Source organism: Cygnus atratus, chromosome 27, assembly GCF_013377495.2.
Source record: "Cygnus atratus isolate AKBS03 ecotype Queensland, Australia chromosome 27, CAtr_DNAZoo_HiC_assembly, whole genome shotgun sequence".
Taxonomy (NCBI): Eukaryota; Metazoa; Chordata; class Aves; order Anseriformes; family Anatidae; genus Cygnus; species Cygnus atratus.
Window position 1 is genome coordinate 5,636,381 of NC_066388.1, and position 19,408 is coordinate 5,655,788.

At 41.6% G+C, this 19,408-nt stretch overlaps 1 protein-coding gene across 2 annotated transcripts in view; it reads right to left on the bottom strand.

Moving 5' to 3' along the window:
• GFPT1 (glutamine--fructose-6-phosphate transaminase 1) overlaps positions 1 to 19,408 on the bottom strand; it is a 43,306-nt gene that overhangs the window by 12,444 nt on the left and 11,454 nt on the right. For both annotated transcript variants that reach the window (XM_035568819.2, XM_035568818.2), the window contains exons 4-17: positions 18,167 to 18,292; positions 17,314 to 17,372; positions 15,993 to 16,127; positions 15,016 to 15,077; positions 14,185 to 14,264; positions 9,410 to 9,515; positions 7,976 to 8,139; positions 7,252 to 7,347; positions 6,858 to 6,955; positions 5,620 to 5,740; positions 3,522 to 3,679; positions 1,631 to 1,745; positions 1,206 to 1,333; positions 282 to 449 (exon numbers count right to left, since the gene is read on the bottom strand). In XM_035568819.2, coding sequence (XP_035424712.1) covers positions 282 to 449; positions 1,206 to 1,333; positions 1,631 to 1,745; positions 3,522 to 3,679; positions 5,620 to 5,740; positions 6,858 to 6,955; positions 7,252 to 7,347; positions 7,976 to 8,139; positions 9,410 to 9,515; positions 14,185 to 14,264; positions 15,016 to 15,077; positions 15,993 to 16,127; positions 17,314 to 17,372; positions 18,167 to 18,292 — 1,616 coding nt within the window. The remainder of the gene's footprint in view (positions 1 to 281; positions 450 to 1,205; positions 1,334 to 1,630; positions 1,746 to 3,521; positions 3,680 to 5,619; positions 5,741 to 6,857; positions 6,956 to 7,251; positions 7,348 to 7,975; positions 8,140 to 9,409; positions 9,516 to 14,184; positions 14,265 to 15,015; positions 15,078 to 15,992; positions 16,128 to 17,313; positions 17,373 to 18,166; positions 18,293 to 19,408) is intronic.

Consider the following 19,408-nt stretch of genomic DNA (forward strand, 5'->3'; position numbering starts at 1 on the left):
GCTGACATGAAGTCTTTAGCTTCCAGCTTCCATTACCCTGCAAGACCCTGCAAGACCCTGCAAAGACCTTCTTCCGAAGGTTAAAGACACCAGTCTCCCACCTATCTTTTTTTCAAAAAAAAAGATAGGGGGCTTCTTAGGCTGTGAAAAGCCCAAGAGGACTATCTACTGAATTCATATTTTAGGCAGTGACGCTAAAGCAAATAGTTTGGTACCTGCAAAACTGCTTCTATATTAAAACCAACAGTTCTGATGCACTGTAAAGTTTTACAGGTACTTACTTGTCGTGCAATGACCTGCTGGAGAGCATTCTGGCACTTAGCATATGTATGGTCTCTCATGATGATCATAATAACGGGCATGAGTTTGTCCACCAACGCAAGAGGGCCATGCTTCAGCTCACCTGCCAATATCCCCTCAGAGTGCATGTAGGTAATTTCTTTAATTTTCTAGATGAGGAAAAAGAATATTCATAAAGCTTTAGGCAAACTTTGTTTGTTTATTTTTATTATTATATAAACATCTCTGTGGTTTCTTCCACTTTCTACGTAATTTAAGTTTGTAAAGTGTGTTCTGGCTCTCCTCAGATCCATTAAGTGGACAAGCCAGCCTGAAAACCTAAATCAAAGTAGTGCACCTGGGCTGAGCTGCTTATAGGCCATCACAACACTTACACCAAACCCACCACAGGCCTTATTATTTGCCATCAGTCAACACATATATCATCATAGTCTTGAACTGGGCAGGCCAATACAAAGATGACATTTACATGTCCATAGGCGACAGCACTAATACCAACAACAATCTCCTCAAAGGTAGAAACTACAACTCACAGGTTCTAGAAAGTACGTGCTCAGTTTTGGATGCTGAGGATTCCTGGAAATGCCACCCCAACAGTTCAAAGAACTAAGTTTATTAGGGTGCCCAGTCTGTCACAGTAATTCAACGTGGATCTAAAGCATTCCCATTGTGAATGCTGAAACTACACCCTTTCAATCCATGGTGACCAGTAGCTGTTACGTGAGTTGGGTATCTTTACATGGAAATGACAGCAGTGGTATGGTGAGTTCTAGCTATTCCACCCAGTTATGTCAGCCAACAGGCCACAGCTGTTAGCTGCTTTTGAATCAACTAGTAGTCAGGTATCTAATGTAAGTCCATAGCTAAGTGCATTTGAACCAGTTTTAAATAAAGAAATCTCTTACCAAAGCTCCCTCAAGACATGTAGCATAATGGTAGCCACGTCCCATGATGAGAACAGACTTCTGATGGTATAGCTCTGTGGCTAGCTTCTGAATCTCGTCATCCATACTCAGCACTTCTTTAATCAAGTCTAGAAGAGAAGAATTAAAGTTGTGCGCATTTATATCCCTCTGCTTCTCAAACTGCTCATACTTCATATACACAGATAGCAATGACTTGCAGAGAGAGTGTACCCGGTATTTTAATAATCCAATGTAGTGGTCTGAAAGCATCAGAGGGAATGCAGTTGCAAAGAGTTATAACTAATAGTCACATTGCAAAAATCTCATCCCCTCAGTCTTTCAAAAGCAAAGTTTGTGCATTGTCAAGTTCATCTATGCTACTGAATTTCATTTGGCAAGACACAATAAATGCAACAGTTTCCTACCTGGCAGTCCTTTTAGACCACGCATGATTTCCTTGCGTCTTTCTTGCACAGAAATTCTGTCATCACACATCATTAGAGCAAACATCACCAAAGAGACAAACTGGCTGGTATAGGCCTAATAAGGGAATGGGGGAAGAGGGAGAAAGAAAAAAATGTCACTAAGACAGTAAATGGTTGTCACCTGCTACAACATTCTTCAACTAGCTGCTGACTTTAGTATTAGCATGTTTTTAAATGGTACCTTTCCTTCCAATTAAGCAGGAAAGACCAACATGAAATTCACATGGCATTTGCTCAAATGGAGGCTCGCAACGGCACAATCTCCTCAAGCTCCCAGAGATTAAGATACAAGGAGCAAAGTGGAATATTTCTGAGATTCCTGGCAATTAAATCCTATTTTCTGACTGTAACTGTGTCCTTCTTTCTCTGTTTGAGTGAGCAAACGATGAAAACACTGAAGACTAGAAGACCCAACAACTGAAGATGTACAGTGGTACCTCACTACTACATCTGGCCACTGTGACAGGACAGCTGGCTCTAGCTTTTCTGGACCACATGAAAATGCACATAGAATGCAAAGACTATTGAAAAGGTAGGGTGATTTCAAACCCTTCCTCCCCCCAGTTTGTTAAGAACAGATTTCGAACTCTTCAACTTGCAAAGGCTATATATTTCTCTAAAAGACCATAGTGACTGGTATCACTGACTCCAGGCACAGCAAAGTGAAACTAGCACTCAAGGAAATTCTATCTGCATAAACATTTAAGGCATAGCATCCAACATCTATTATAAAGTCTAGCCTCTGAAGTCTTTAAAAGACAAACGTTATGAAATGGTCTGTATTGCAACAAGCCTTGGACTGAAGTTGCTTAGAATTCAGCTTAAGGTTTGTAGTAATTCTATCCCTTTCTAAACAATAATAAAACAAACATCCACAGTGATATATCAGAGAAGACTTAAATAGCTCTGAAGGAATCTAGAAAAACTTCAGTTATGCTTACTAGCAGAGTTTGATACACAATGTGATCTACTTTGTTTTGGTTAGTACATAGTTGAAGGTTACATTAGCAAATAGCACTGAACAGATACGTTAACAATACTTGGATTGTTTGTAATATGTTGTCAAAATGAACCTGAATGTACATTCTCCCCTTACAGGGAGAATCTCTTCAAGTTCATATTTCATATACACACAACTTTGGTAACACCCCACATCACCAGAGAGAAAATGCCAAATTCAATTACCTCCTAACTATAATGTTGGCTATATGAAAACAACCCAGGGACAAACAACTCGTTCAAGTGTTTCTTGCAGGAGACTCATGAATTTTCCATGATCAAATTCCCCAGTGAACTATTAAACTCAATGTGGTTTTTGGCTGAATTTATGTAACAGATTGACATCATCTCGCCTCTAAATATAACTAAATCAAAGCAGATTTCACCATGCAGAAGCACTTCATCGAAATGAAATGCAGCAAAGCAAGTTATTTTATACTGTATCACACGCAGCCAGATGCATCAACCAGAGAATAACTCTTAGATGGACATAAATACTGGTCTTCTTTAAAAGACCATTTCCCCATTTGCTGTTTAGTTACAGTTTTAATATCACACTTTCTTTGGTAAAAGCAGTGTGATTAAGGGTAGTTGTGTATTGCCTACGTTTCCAAAACCCTGTCTTACAATTTCTTTTTCCATATTTAGACTTTCATTTAAACTGAGTCTGCACCTCAGGACAAATAATGACAGAGGAGAGAACTTTTGCTTCTTAGGAAGTAGAATCAGCAATTACAACTGTTAAAAAGGGAACAAAGAACATTCAGAGGACCCATATAATAGCCAGCCCCTTCACAGGTGATTCAGTAAAATCTATGAACTTGTTATTTACCTTGGTACTCGCAACCCCAATCTCTGGTCCTGCATTGATATGGACTCCACAATCTGTCTCTCGTGATATAGAGCTGCCAACTGTATTAGTTATTCCTACGGTTAAGGCTCCTCTCTCTTTGCAATACCGAAGACCCATCAAAGTATCTGCTGTCTCACCTGAAAATACAAATATTTACAATGCTGCAGTTTGGTATTGGTTACTGCTGACACTGAAGATGTAAAACAGCAGTGCTTTTCTAAATATAATCTCGTAAATTTGCATCTGTCTGTAAGTTAAAAGAGTTAGCAATTATGTCAGACCATGCACATTGTGTTTTATCCCTAAAAAGAAGAGTGAAATCTAGAAAACACAGAACCTGAAGACAGTACTTATGCTGCCATGGTTAAAAAAACAACTTAAGTCCAAGTGTATCTCATTTAGCAAAAACAACTTCTTCCCCTTCCCAGTTACTAAATATTCACCTTGGGGTGTTGTGGGGGGTAGAACCCATGTATTAAGGATATCCATACATAACCTAGCTGAAGTGTACAGCAGATGAAAAAGCATTAATGTACACCTAGCCATTAGAGTTTTCCCACGTTACCGCCATCAAAACCATACAATTGCTTGGCTGATGGTGCTCACCAACAACCTGGTATCTTGCAAAATCTCTTCTCAAAGAAGTCATGCCAAAAACTGATCACTCCTGTCCAGAATTGTTTGCACAACGCCAACAGAGGCTAGCTTAGATCAGACTTCAATTAACATGTTGTTTCAAAAATTCAAGATATTACAAATTAGAAATAGTTGGTTTAAAAATGAAGTCAACAGATGGGGAAAAAGAAACCTCACACTGATTATCCCCAGAACTGCTGCTTGGGAGCTGAGCTCCAGACACGGGCCTAGAAATAGAAGCTACTGTACATTCTACCCAGCGTTACCAGTTTACCTTTATCCTAAAAAAGAACACCTTTTTTGATGTACTCCTGCGCACATAAGGTGACAACAGAAAACAAGAACAAAACAAAATACCACCAAGGTTAGGTACAATTCTACTTCAGTACACCAATACATAAAAACACTGTCTGCACACTACATTACTTACTACAAGTCATATAGGGTGGAAATCTAGGGCTAGAAAAACAGATTTATGGGTGGGGAGAACTGGGGTTATTTGAGCTCAATGTTTACTTTAGTTTTGTACTGCCTGATGACTAAGCTTAGGTTCCAGGAAAATCCTTGTTTGCTTGCCACATCCAACACTTCAGGGAAAAGATACATCCCCTCGTGTGCCCTCAATCGTGTTCACTGCTAGATTTGAGACAGTGCAACTTATAAGGGGAAGAAGCAACACATGTCCTAAAACCCAGGGAAAATTGCAACATTTACACGAGCCCCCTACAAAGAGGTGATATTCTAAATTACCTGACACTGAGGAGGAAAAAAATACTGTCCTGTTAACAAGAGTATTTTAACATACAGAGAAAAACTAGTTTTAATAACAAAGCTGAAGATCAGGTGTGACAATCTAGAACAGTAAATGCAACTAAAATGAAAAAGACATATTGTAATTGTCCTTGAAAATATTTTGGATAGGATATATCACTTTTTTTTCTTTTCTAAGCTTAAGTTAGTTAAGTTTTCTCTCTCACTCCATTCCAAGGTTGTTCTATTTTTTCAGATACTCTTCTGTAATAGCTTCATGTCTTTTACGGATCTGATGCACCATGTTGCTTAGTATCTGGTACTACTTTAACAAACGTACTGAAACTATTCAAAAGAAGCTATTGACTTGTCTTTACCCAGACCTCAAAGGATTTTTTTTTAGTATGCTGACTGATGAAATATTTCATCACAGATAACGGAAACAAAACCACTGTTACCATATGTAAGGCTCACCTAAACAAAGTCAAACACCCACCCACATGCAGATGGACAGGAGGAGAACCACCTTGTTTTTAACCAATTTCTAGCATGTCTGTGCCAATTTCTTCATCTGCACATATCATGTGCAATCCTAGAGGTAGGCACAAGCATTGGCCCTGCTGCCTTTTCCCTCCTAAGCTAACATTTACAGGAAAGATGCGAGTGAGTGGGTTGTAAAGTGAGATCATACCTGACTGGCTGATGAAAAAGCAAACATCATCTCTGAAGACAGGAGTGTTTCTATCCAAGAAATCACTGGCTAGTTCAACCATAACGGGTAATTCAGTCAGTTCTTCCAGAACCTGACGGGTCTGGTAAAAGGAGATGTCAAAGTTACATATTAGATTGTATTTAAAGAAAACTGTTTGGAAAAGTCTTCTAGTTGCCTCCACACAGGAAAATATTATCAAAACACATGTAAAAAATTAGCACTGGATTATATTTTAATTACTCAGTATACTCATACTCAACTCACATTCAACTAACCCTGTGAAAAGTTATCCTGATTTTGGCCCAACAAAAAGCCTACGAGGCCAGCTTCTTCCAACTGTTCTTAAAAAATCTCACTTATATAATACAGGGTGTCATTCTATCAGACTATAACTTGTATTACTGAAGAATTCAGAAGCCACCACCAGTATCCAGGCCAAGCCAGAAACTTATTTTGGCTAGTCAATTGATTACTATTAACATTATCTTATACTTTTTTTGTTCATCTTGGATAGCTGTATTTTTTGGTTCTTGTAAATCAGTTAACATAGCTGTGCACCGCAGATTTTCTGAGGATATCCCGATAAAGGATTCCTCTGTGAAGCTGTGGAGTACTTTAAATTGCAACATTATGGGCTGCCAATCTACAATACAAAAAAGCTTCATCTAAAGCCATCATGATTTATCCAGTGATTACATAACATGTCAGAGAAACAAAATCACATGTTGCCGATACACACAGCCAACACTTCTGTAAGGTATAAAGTAAAACCTCTTCAGAGTACTGGGCAAGCACAGAGAGGTCTCTAAGCATGTGCCCTAGCTGTCTGCGTAAAGAGCAAAGGAGAAAATCATGTCTGGCTCACAGCAACTCCTACCTTGCTGCAGCATTTGCATTCTGGTGTTGCATTATCCCTTCCCTTGCCAATCATCTTTTACAACAAAAAAGTTGTTTTTTTTCTTAAAGCATTCCATAGCAATAAAATCAAAGGCAATATTTTCATAAGTACTCAATCACTCAAGCTTTTGGTTCCTATTGTTGTCACTAGCAATTTGAAAATCTGTTGTATGCAGATTCAAAAGGGTCTTCACTAATCAGAATGAATTTTTCTCACTCAACATTACTATTCCATCTTTATCATGCTTGCCAGACACAATATCGTGCCTGCTGTTCAACTCCAGCTACAGTTTGCAAACAGATCAAGACTGACCACTTACTGCAACTCCAGCATGGTAACTTGTCCCGCAAGCAATAAGGATTAAACGACGACACCTCTGAATCTCCTTAATGTGATCCTTCAACCCACCAAGGTTCACTGTAAACAAGATTCAGAGAGAAAAATTAGGGTGGCCAGGTAGCAGAACTTCTCAAGATTACCGGTGTTAGTGTGCAGCGTTATGATCTCAGCCAACCACTTTGCAAAAAAAACTCATCATAAAGAATAACTTTGCCACCAGATTATGTGATTAGGGAAGCACTCCCTGTAATAAGACATGCACATTGTCTTACGCTGGCACATTTTAATCTCCCATGTCATCACCTACTTCCTCCTCTGTGAATATCTACTGCGTACTGCTCTGTCAAAAACAAACAAGGATGCATCTCAATTACCAGTGTAGTCGTCAAAGTTGACCCTTCCTCTCATTGTATTAACAACGGATTCTGGCTGTTCAAAAATTTCCTTTTGCATGAATGAGCTGAAGTTACCTATAAAATAATAAAAAGAATAGTTTACCACCTAGTAATATACATTTTTCCTATGTTTATGGGGAAAAGTTTGGATCAGAGACAATGACAGGCCAGTTACCAGTCAGAGATTACCTTTCATTCCTGTATGAGTATCTAAAAGAAAGGTTCATTTAAGCTGACATTTCATTTTCTACTAAGGCATCGGATCAGCTCAAAATGAGAACTAGATTCAAGATACCAGAATGTGTCAACTATCGGTCAGATCCAGAATGGCAAGCCTCCTAAGGTTCAATCTCAGAAAAAAACAGATGCTTCCAAGCAGGAGGCAAAATCCTCAGCTCCACAATTCCCATTACAGTGTTAGCTCAAGGGAAAGTCTCATTAGATGTAAGGACAATTTCTTTTGCCATGAGGGTGGCTAAGCACTGGAACAGGTGCTCAGAAAGGCTGTGGGATTTCCATTCTTCAACATACTCCAAACTTGTCTAAACAAACTCCTGAACATGCTGACCTAAGGACGCTGCTTTTAGCACAGAGACTGGACCAGATGATCTCCAGAGGTCCTTTTCAACCTTAATTATTCTGTGACTCTAGAGACGACCACAGGTCATCTACATCTACATTGGTGACATTCAGAAGATTTTACCCTTCATAATTTGCTGAAGTTCCATCTGCAGGGTTTGGACAGCACGCCCAGGGTGATCGCCCGCTGTACGTTTGATCCGGTGGATGGAAAGACGGCCATCAACCACAGCTGCTACATCATCATCTTCAAGGAAAATCACTCTGTTGGTATGCTCAATGACAGCACTATAAAAGCACACATTGTTTGCCATAAGACATTACTCGTCACGTAAAGACAAAGGCTACAGCCCTACTTATAATCCAACATATGTATTTCAAAAGTTACTCATTTCAATGAAATTTCTTTTAAAATTAAAGGAACACTGTAAAGAACGTTTCCACACTACCAATACAACTGGATTTCTTCCACCTAATTATGAATTTCAGTGTCTGCTTTAAGAAGAAACTATGAATTCCTCAGACAAAGCAGCAGGTGCAGCAGCGTGATCTAACCATTAGGAGCTAGAGAGCAGAAGTCAGGAAGAAGGCTTAATACACAGAATGTTCAACTACAGGTAAAGGGATCCTTTTTCTTTTCCAGCAATAAGCAATTGTCCCTCCCTACATCTCATTTTTCCCCACGTGTAGAACTGTGGATACCTGTTAAAATACTTGAACATCTACTTAGACATACTCCAAGAATTAGGTACTATTGAATACCTTCCCTGCCTTCAGGTTACTTGAGAAGTGTCAATACTGGAATTACCAGTGGGGCTTAATATCTTTGACAGGATTTTATTCTGTGCTTTCTTACTTCAACAAGGCAAGCTGTACTGAAATGCATCAGCTCACTATTTTAGTAGCTTTTGTTCTGACCTTGGGCGAGTCACTGAAAAGCTCTCTAAAATCAGAAAACATTGGGGTATCCCAAATCTCTCCAAAATGCTGATAAAATGAGCTCTAGAATTCGAACAGTGCTGTATTTTTACATTTCTGGAAAGAGTACTTATTTTCCTAAACAGAAAACTACCTGTTCTGGGAAGGCTTTTGTCAAGTTAGTCCTTCCTACCTCCACTAAAATGAGACACCTTTGATGATAAAGGAATTGCACACGTGCAGACATTCCTGGAGAAGCAACACTATCCTCTTAATAAGTTGCATCTGTTCTGTTACTTCAGGTCTGTACTCTCACAACTTTCTTATCACTCACCTCTGGAATCCTATTAGCTGGTAAGATCTGTCCCATGCTAGCTATGCTTGAAGAAGGATTAATACCATTAAAAAGTGTTAAAAACTCAAAGTGAGTTTACTTCTTTAACATTAACACTCTACTCCTCCTTTGTCTCTTTCAGAGCTGCAAATGGTAACTAATTGTTGGTAAACAACACCAACAGCCACATAGTTTATATATTATTTACTACTATTCAGAAAGAAACCACCTCCCTGTCTCTTTTTCACGGCCTCACCTTTACAGACCAAATTTTTATATACACTAAAAGATGCTGAAGAACATTACCTAGCATCAGAAGCAAAGTAGTACTCCACAGCTTTCTCCTCAACAGGAAAGAGGCAGGTGGTGCTGTCAACACGAGACAGGTTACAACTTCCCTTCTTGTCTTTACCTAAAAGACAAGAGGATTAGGTACTGCACGTACCAACAAATCTGGAATGCAACTGCAGTGTCAGGCTCAACAAAAGGTCCCAAGGCACAGTACCAACATGAAGCACTATTTTCATCACTGTGAGTGGTCACAGTAAATTTAACAGCAACAAAAAGAAGCGGGCAGCATATGAGCAATCACATTATTGTGCCCTTTCTCAGTTTTTTTGCATGGTTTTTATCTGTGTTTGAATTAAACTTGCAAGTGTAATGTTGTGTGCAGAGTTTTAGCTTTAGAGGAAAATATCAGTAACAATTCAAAACAAAGTTCATGCATGACTCCACTAGGAAAAGAGAATTCCTGCTGCTTTATGAGCAGTCACATTTACCAATGTTTTCGCAGTTTCATCTCCCCGTTTATCATTTTAAATCTCTCCTGTACTCCTGTTTCACTAACTTTCCTGAAGCTTTAAGAAATCAAGCAGGATTTCTCTTTCTTTGCCAATGACATCACTGGGTAAAATTCTTTCAGAGCTGCCACCTGTACAACCACGCTGTTCCACTAAGTGTCAGCAGAGGTAACCCAAACCTGTTTTTGTCTGGCTGAGCTAACGTGTTCAGACAGATCACGAAATTCATGATTAAGTACTTGGCATCACTACTGAGATATCAATTACAAGCTTCTCATTAGGACCCAAAACTTGTACAGCTGGTAATCTGCGGAGAGTCTTACACTGTTGTTAGGGAAGTATCTAAGTGGACTGAAGGACACAGGACTTGAGAGTCAACTTTTGAAAATCCTGCACCAAGTCTTTTATATAAAAGTCTTTATAAAAGTTTGGTACTTCACCAGGAAACCTTCATTCTGGCAACTCCTGACACACTCCAATGCTCTAACTCCTCTTTAGCTGTAGAGAATATTTCTCAGCACTGAAGCACATCAGGAATGCAAATGAGGACCGAAGCACCTACTGCTCAGCACTGACCTCAAACAAAACTAGTTGCCAATCTCTGTGCGTGGGAGGGGACTAAGCAGCTTACCTAGCAAAATGCAACGATTGATGAGGAACAACAGCAATTGAATAATTTAATTTACTCTGTTGTTTGTTTATTCCCTAAGTCCTACTGGAAGTTCTTCCCACTGGATACAGATCTGATTCAGTGATGTAAGTAGAACTCATGACATTGAGAGTTGTAGTGTTGTAATTGAAAACGTAAAGAAAAAAATACTGCTTTCATGTTGATATTTAATAAGAAGGTACCATTCAGCCAACAATTTAAGGCCCTCCACTATAGTTATCAAGTCAGCAAATGAAGAAAACAATTAGAAAGGACAGAGCAAAAGTTAGTTGCCATTCTCCAACAGAAGCACCCAACTTGATTAAAACATGCAAATTTTGTTTCTCAAAGTACATTTCCGCACATTGACTTACTATGTTGCATTGCTTTCCTGTATGACAGATTCTACACTGAGCTGTAACTGCAAGGTGTTCTTATGGTGTTCACACACATTCTGTGTGTTTCTTACAAAGGAGTGATTGAAAAGTTAGTGTTATCAACCAATTATGACTTATGTTATCTGCAGGTTTGTCCGTAGATAATCCGTTTATCTATATCTTTAGCAACTTGGATTGTTGCTGCACAGTGCCTACTCCCATTTACTAGAAATTAGAAGCAACACAGAAGTAATCTTTTAATCTTTTTCCTTCTATATCGAAGAATAGATGAATTCATGATGAATTAACACAGGTATAGTAAAAATTGGGGGAGACACGTTTTCTGTGTATTTTAATATCATCTCACTTTCCTTTACGACAATTCTAGGTATATTGCAGTTCTGCAAAGGTACTACAGCAGATTAATACAACTGCTGCTTAGTAGATTCTTCTATGCTTACTTCAGCAGCACTGAAGTTTAGATTTCCATGAGAGTATTTTCAGAAGATGACAATATTATATAATTGTTCTTAAAGCCCCTGGGAACTATTCTGACCAGAATTTTACTCTAAATGCTTCAAACTGACTTAGAGAAAAATACTTGGTAAAAAGAAAAAAAACTTCACTTAATGTTTTTATTCAGGTAAACTAGCTCCTCAAACAGAACACAGCTCACCTTTCATCAAACTGAAGTTTGTTTCTCCTCCAGCAAAAGCACACATTTCATCCAAAGCGATGAAATGAGGTAAGTCTGCTGGTGCTGGAACTGCATTTATTTACAATAGCTAAGAAACAGCTCTTTTCCTCTTACATAAAAGCTCTCTACAGCTTCAGATATGAACTTAACCTTCATATGTGATCTGATGAACTAAGTCCTTAAATGACAGCAAACTAGGGGGAAGTGTCGACCTGCCAGAGGGCAGGAAGCCCTGCAGAGGGACCTGGACAGGATGGATTGATGGGCAGAGGCCAATGGGATGAGGTTCAACATGGCTAAGTGCCAGGTCTTGCACTTTGGCCACAACAACCCCAAGCAGCGCTACAGGCTTGGGGCAGAGTGGCTGGAAAGCTGCGCAGAGGAAAAGGAACTGGGGGTGTCGGTCAATGCCCACCTGAACATGAGCCGGCAGTGTGCCCAGGTGGCCAAGAAGGCCAACGGCATCCTGTCTTGTATCAGGAATAGTACAGCCAGCAGGACCAGGGAGGTGATTGTCCCCTTGTATTCTGCTCTGGTGAGGCCGCACCTCGAGTGTTGTGTTCAGCTTTGGGCCCCTCACTGCAAGAAGGACATCGAGGCCCTGCAGTGTGTTCAGAGAAGGGCTACGAAGCCGGTGAAGGGCCTGGAACACAAGTCCTGTGAGGAGCACCTGAGGGAACTGGGGGTGTTTAGTCTGTGGAAGAGGAGGCTCAGGGGAGGCCTTATTGCTCTCTCCAGGTACCTGAAAGGAAGGTGTAGGGAGCTGGGGGTCAGTCTCTTCTCACAGAGAACTAGGACTAGAAGGAATGGCCTCAAGTTGCAGCAGGGAAGGTTCAGGTTGGAAATAAGGAGACATTTCTTCTCAGAGAGAGCAGTCAGGCATTGGAACGGGTTGCCCAGGGAAGTGGTGGAGTCACCGTCCCTGGGAGTGTTCAAGGAAAGGTTGGACCTGCTGCTCAGGGACATGGTTCAGTGGGTGACAGTGGTGGTAGGGGGATGGCTGGGCCAGACGATCTTGGAGGTCTCTTCCAACCTTAATGATTCTATGAAATAAGTACTTAATGTGAGATTAAAAATGGTTTGCCCTAGTAAGTCCCCCATATATTTCAAGCTGTTCAAATACAGTCATGCTAACAGAGCAAAGGGACGTTAATTGCAGTCTCAGCACTTTGACAACCTGAACTCCAAAAGGAATTCCGGAAATGCCTGCAGTAAGATTATTAGTGGTCTCTTAAATAATCTTTTTTCTAACATGGTTTCACTCTACTGCCCCCCACCCCCTTTTTTTCTTCAAAAAAAAAAAAAGGGGGGGTAACTTACTATTTCCTTCTGTAATCAAAGCTGCATAGAGCACAGACCACAACCTGCACTAAATCATCAATTTTGTGTGCGGAGCGTTACATCACAACACTTGAAATAGGATCAGTGGATTTTCTGTGTGTTGCTCATGGTGTTCCTGATCAAGAAGGAATTCTAGCTAACCCCTTTGTTTCAGTATACTACATGGAAAGCAATAACCACATATTAAAAAGACAATGCAATTTGTTTCATTTTTGATTCCTTTCCTAATGAACTGGAGGATTTGTCTGAAATTTCAGCTATTATAGATTTTCTCTGGTAGGCACCTTCCTCCGTTTTTATGGATATTCCATCAAAAGAATGATCCATAGACTGTACAGCTGAAAGTGCAATTGGGAAAAAAAATCAGATCATCAGTGGAAAAAAAAAAGTGTTACATACATACATTGAGAATCACTGTTAGTTATCTGGCGTCACCCAAGAGTAAACACAGACACAGCTTACTGGGACTGGTTCTTCACATTACATTGCAGCAAGGTTATTAGCAACACCAGGAAGCAGTCAAACATACTGCCACACTTTTGATCACTGCAGTGTTCATATAACTACTCCATTCCCCAGTATATGAACAGGTTCAGACTCCTTCAACAATGGTAAATTACAGGATAATTCTTAACCACTTTTTATACTCAAAGTGCAACTATGTGTCTATGGTCATAAGACAAATGCCTGAGAGAAATGGACAGAAAACACAGATCATCACGCATAAGGTAAAAGCATTATACTTTTTAAAACTGAAAAGAGGACAATAAATTTTAATTTGTGATAGTGCTTGCAAAGCACACATTTTTGTTCATAAAAGCAAACAAGTCCCTGAATGACTGCATGCACATATTATGAATTTAAGTATCTAAGTTTAGTGATACTGCTTTAAGATACTTTTTCCTTGCAACCACTGGACATTAAAGCTTTGATTCTAAAACTAGAGGTGAGTTCTGGTCTTAAATAGGCAGACATCAGGGAGCAAAAACAGTAGGTTGCATATCCCTCAATAAACTATCTTGAGGTACATGGCAGTAAAGCATACGGTTAAAAACTTATGAAAAACAACCAAACAAAAACCACCTCCTTTTTGTAATGGTTTAATTTACAATGGTAAGTATAAACATAACATGTACTCCAAAGCATGCAGCTGTTTGTGAAACCCCATGTTTGTACACTAGTGTGGGAGTGATTTAGCTGGCAGGGCTCATGCTTACCCGTCCTGTACAAAATAGGGATGTGGTCAGTGGAGAGCTTGTGCTCGCTGCGCACTCCTATTAGCAGGGGGCTCCCTCTCCTGCAAGAAGAAATCAGGTCACAAGCCTCAGCACCCAAAGATTCATCTCCCTGAACTGAACAACAAATGAACATCCCGAATTCAGCATGAACTCTGCAAGAGTAACTGAAATCCCATGGACACCTGATTCAGAAACATCCAGACTGTTGCTCACTCTATGTATCCACGAACAGCTATTTGCATGTAAATTCAAAATCAGTTGCTAGGTTAACACACATGGTTAAATCAACCTGACTGATCCTCATGTTTAAAAGTGGAGTAGAAAACCTGAACACCAGGCAGGTCCAGCTGCAAGTCAAATGGAGTACTTGTCCACATGCTATCACTATGGCAAACACAAAGGAAAAGATGAAGGCATCTCCTTTCAAAGCTCTTGCAATAAGAAGCTACAGAAAACAGTCTCCTCCTAAGCTCAGAGCTGACCTGTTCCAGACCAGTTATGATATCTTTAAATATGAGTTATGATATCTTTTAATATGAGAAATCTTTAAAATACTGGGTGCACCCTTATGACTGAACTATTCTACTTTTTTAATTATGTTATAATAAACGGGGAAGAAGAGAAAGGAAATGAACAACAGCCAACCTCACCCTAGAGTATACAGTATAACAAGAACAACCTCTCGTATCTTCCAGATTGGGAAAAAATACAAAAATGGTGGGAAAAAGGGAAAAAGAAAAAAGAAAAAGGGTGGAAAAAAAGCTACCTAGAGGGTACACCAAAAACGTCCTTTTCTGTACAAATACTTACCTGGTACCAACTGCTTGACCAGGATAATGAACACTTTTGAACACAAGGGCAAAAGCACCTTCCTGGAATGAGAGAAATGCAAACCGTTTATCCCGTCCTTTAAAACCAGGTCATCATTTTAGAAATCCCAACACATAAGGTGCACCCATGTTTCTGTGAATAAGTAAGATACTGAGCAGAAGGCTTCACAGACCTCTTCAGAGCCACCAAAAGCTCCAGGTGCTTCTTTCAGAAGGGTACCTCATCCCCAGGGCAGGGGGGCAGCTCCTCAACCATTTGTTGAGCTCTCACCTGAGAGACTGCCCCTGCAACTGCTCTTGTTAACTCAGGGGGCTAAAGCTTGTTAAAAAGTGCCAACTCTGGGGTATTTGCTAAGGTATAGTGCCACCAAGCGCACAGGTGAACCACCACAACCTGCCAGCAACATTTGCTCTTGGTCTGCAGCTACCGCAGATTCTGCCAGGGAAATCAGTGCAAAAACCCATCTCCTGAACAATCCCCTCTGGGAAGAGAGGCAAATTGCGGTGCGTCCCAATCCCGAATGGTTCAGCAGGAAGTGACACGTGGAAGCCATGCGCTGTGCGGTGAAGTCCCCACAAGGGGTCAGCATCTCTTCCAGATGGAGGTTCCAGGGAAGAATTCAAGCACAGACTTGATCCAACCCTGTCCCCTGCCTTCCGTGTGCTCCTGCTCAAAGCGCACAAGGAACTAGATACGGCTGAGCCCCCGGATTTAGACATTTTTCAAATGAATATTGAATAATGTTAAATAAGAATGAATGGATGTCTGCTAGTAATTATACGAGGTAGGAAATGAAACACCCCGTTACTGTGTGCAACAGAACGTCCCTGGCACCGTCAGGCACAGGCTCAGCACTGCCCTAACCAGCAGTTCCCTGCATAATATCCCCATGTTTGTTCTAGTGATGCACGTGCCTGTCCCTGTGTCCCCACCCTGCCCCCTGCCCCGGGCATTACCAGCTGCTGGATGACCCTTTCCACCAGGGTGGTGAAGCTGACGTCGTCGCTGTCGCGGTTGTCATACATGTACTTCACTAGTTTGGCGATGCACTCCGTGTCCGTCTCCGACTCGAAGTCGTAGCCCTTGCTCTCCTGCAGCCACAGCACATGTTTGGTAACCGGCCTTCTGCTTGCCTTCCTCTCCAGCCCTCCTTTTCCTTCCCACACCTTCTCCTTTCCTTCCTTTGTTCCTGCATTCCCTCCTCCTTTTCTACTTGCCTTCGTGCTTCCTTTCTTCTTTCTTGCTTTTCCTGCTTTTTTACCTCCTTCCCTTTTGTCCCCTTCCACCTTTCCTTTTTTCCCCTTCCACCCATAACTTTCCTTTCCCTCCTGCTCTCCTGCCTCCCTTTCCTCTGCATTCTTTCCACCTTGCCTTTCCTTCCACTCCATTAGCACGAGTGGGAGAGTGAGTGGAGGGGTGCAAATGGGGGCTTCAGGTAGGGGGTGAGTGCAAGAGGCAGAGCACAAGAGTGAGCACGAGGCTAAGTGCATCTGACATTAGTTACAAGTGCAAAAGAAAGCACAAGTGTTTGGGTAAGTGTGTGCCAGAGAGCAAGTGGGGGGACGAGAATGAAGTGGAGGTGCAAGAGTAAATGTGAATGGGCATGGGAGTGCAGGTGAGGAACAAGTATGAGTGTGAGAGTGAGTGTGGGGGGTGCAAGTGGGGAAGAATAATAGTGCAAGTGGAAGAGTAAGTGGGTGTACATGTGAGTGCGAGTGCAAGGATGACTGAGTGGGGAACATGAGTGGGAGAGTGAGTGCAAGTGGAAGAGTGTGAGAACAGGAGTGACAGTGTGAATGCAAAAAGAGTGTGTGCAAGTGCACTTCAGGAGTCAGTATGAGCAGGGAGTGACTGGAGGAGCACAAGATATGAGTTGGAAGGTAAGTAGGAAGTGAGTGCGAGAATGTGAATGGGGGAGTGAGTAGAATGGGGAGCAAGGGAGTGAGGAGGGGAGGCAGAGGAAGAGTGAGCAGGGGAGCACAAGTGAGCATGAGTGGGGGGAGTGAATACGAGTGCAAGAATACAAGTCTGGGAATAAGCTGGGGAGTGCAAGTGTGCATGGACAAGTGGGGAGTGAGTAGGAGTTGGGAAGTGAGGGAGCTAGTGTAAGAGCATTAATGCAGGAGCGTGACAGTCTGGACAGTGGTGAAGTGACTTTGCTTGTCAGTGCAAGAGAGGGAGAGGAGCAGAGAGCGTGAACGCAGGGCAGCAAGGAAGGTGACAAGGTGTGCAGGGGTGGCTCTGGCTCTCTCCCACCCACGCTGGGGTCCCACTCACCAGAAATTTCTGCAGGTCTTTGTAGTTGGTGATGATGCCGTTGTGGATGACAATGAACTCTGGAGACAGAAGAAGGCCCTGCTCAGCTCAGCACAGCATCCTCGGCCTTGCAGCCAGTGACAGCCCATGCCCACAGCAATGCCAATACCCAACAGACAGCAGGGACCACAAAATCTTATAGTGCGTAAAATTGCATTTGGCAAAATAAAAAGTTTCATTTCCTCGTGTGATTTCCTTGCTCTGCCCCATTCTGCTTGGTCGGTAATAGCAGAAGATACATATTAATGACCTGGGTGGGACTAGGGCTGATGAAATCTTGTAAAGCTTTTGGAAATCCTTAAACAATTGCCCATTTCCAGCAAGCTAGAAACAAGTGAATGCTACACTCCCCCTGCCAGCTTGCTAGGGCACTACACCAAAAAACACCAACCAAGACACTTCTGTACAGTGGTGATGAGAAAAAATATAAATAAATACAATATAAATACAAAAAACAAAATTCCGAAGAACAGCTGGGTAGATTCTTACCATCCAATTTCATTCTGTGTTTCATCTCCTCTCTGCACTGTGGCTGTGCACCCACTGAACCTTTGGGACACTAACCCCAGCCCTTCATGAGATGATTCACTGCTGCAAGCACTTCATGAGAACATCCCCCATGGTCTGAAATCAATGCCAAACCCCTCCAGCTTCCTGGTAACTGGGCTCAGCATCACAGCTTGCAATAAGCCACCTGTCCTGAGTCCAGCCACCCCTTCCTGCAACACACCAGGTGTCCCAGAAAGCCACATGTGTTTCCATATACTCCAAGACTCGCTCAGGACCACATGTTTTCTCTAGCAAACATTCCTACCATTGTTTTTATCCGAGCGCTGTGGGTGGCTGTTGACAGGACTGGGCTCACCATGGGTAGCCCAACGGGTATGCGCAATTCCGAGGTGTACATCAAACTCGACGTCAAGATCCATGTACTGTTGCTCTGCAGGCAGAAGTGGGAGAAGTTTATTACAGAGGGCTGTCTCTACCCCAAAGACAACGTGAGAATCTCATCCCACCTCCTAGGCCCACCACCAGCAAACCTAACAGAACGCTAAGTGCATCATGCTACCACAGCAACAACCCCGTGCTCCAGCAAAGCACTAAAATTTCAGATTCACCTATGTTTAAGGATGTTTACAACTGAAATACACAGCTTCATTCCCACTCAGGAAGCCTAAACAAGCAGGAGGGAGGGCATCCCTCACCCCACTGCCCTGAGCCTTTCCTTCCCCCAGCACCCTGGCTGTCCCTGCAAGAGGATTCCAAATGTAAACACACACAAGCAACCTTCCTGCATTCCTCGCCCCACCAAAATAAAACTTAACTTTTAAGAAAGAATCCACCCTAATTTTTCCCCTCTTGGGTGCAGCTTGCCATCCTGTCATCTCCCTGGCATCAACCCGTGACTAAACCAGCTTGTTTCATGGCTACATACTACTATGGCTAGAATATTCGTCAATTCCTCCTCTCTAGAAAGCATACCATTAGTATTTCTTTGGAAAAAAAGTGTCCTTCTGTTCTGAAAATGTCTCCACAACCACTTTAAACTACGTATATCCAGCAGTTTTCTTGAGCAGACAAGCATTTCTTCAGAAATACTTTGTATACCTTATATTTCTGTAATGCACGGATCATTTTGCCTAGCTTTTTCTGTTCCTGGTTTTCTCTATGCTATGATTAGACCTACCCACCTTATTTTGGATAAACAGCACTCTGCCATGAGGTCAACTTTTTTTTTAAACCCTTGCTAATTTTAAGTTATGAAAAAAGCTTGCTTTATATGATTTCTCCAAGTTAACTCGAATAACAGCACAACTTAGGTTTATAACACTCTTAGGTTAACAGCAGCTCTTAAATGCAAACTAGAGTAATTTCACTTCCTTAGAAAAGCATCTTCCCGTCCACACACAGCTTGCCTGTACTCCACACCCAACAACTTTGTGTTTCTTTGTGATCTGCACATATTTAACAAAACTAACATTTAAATCAAGGGAATATAAGGAGGCAGAAACAGACAGACAATACCTCATTCTGTGCTTTCTCATCAATTTGGTAG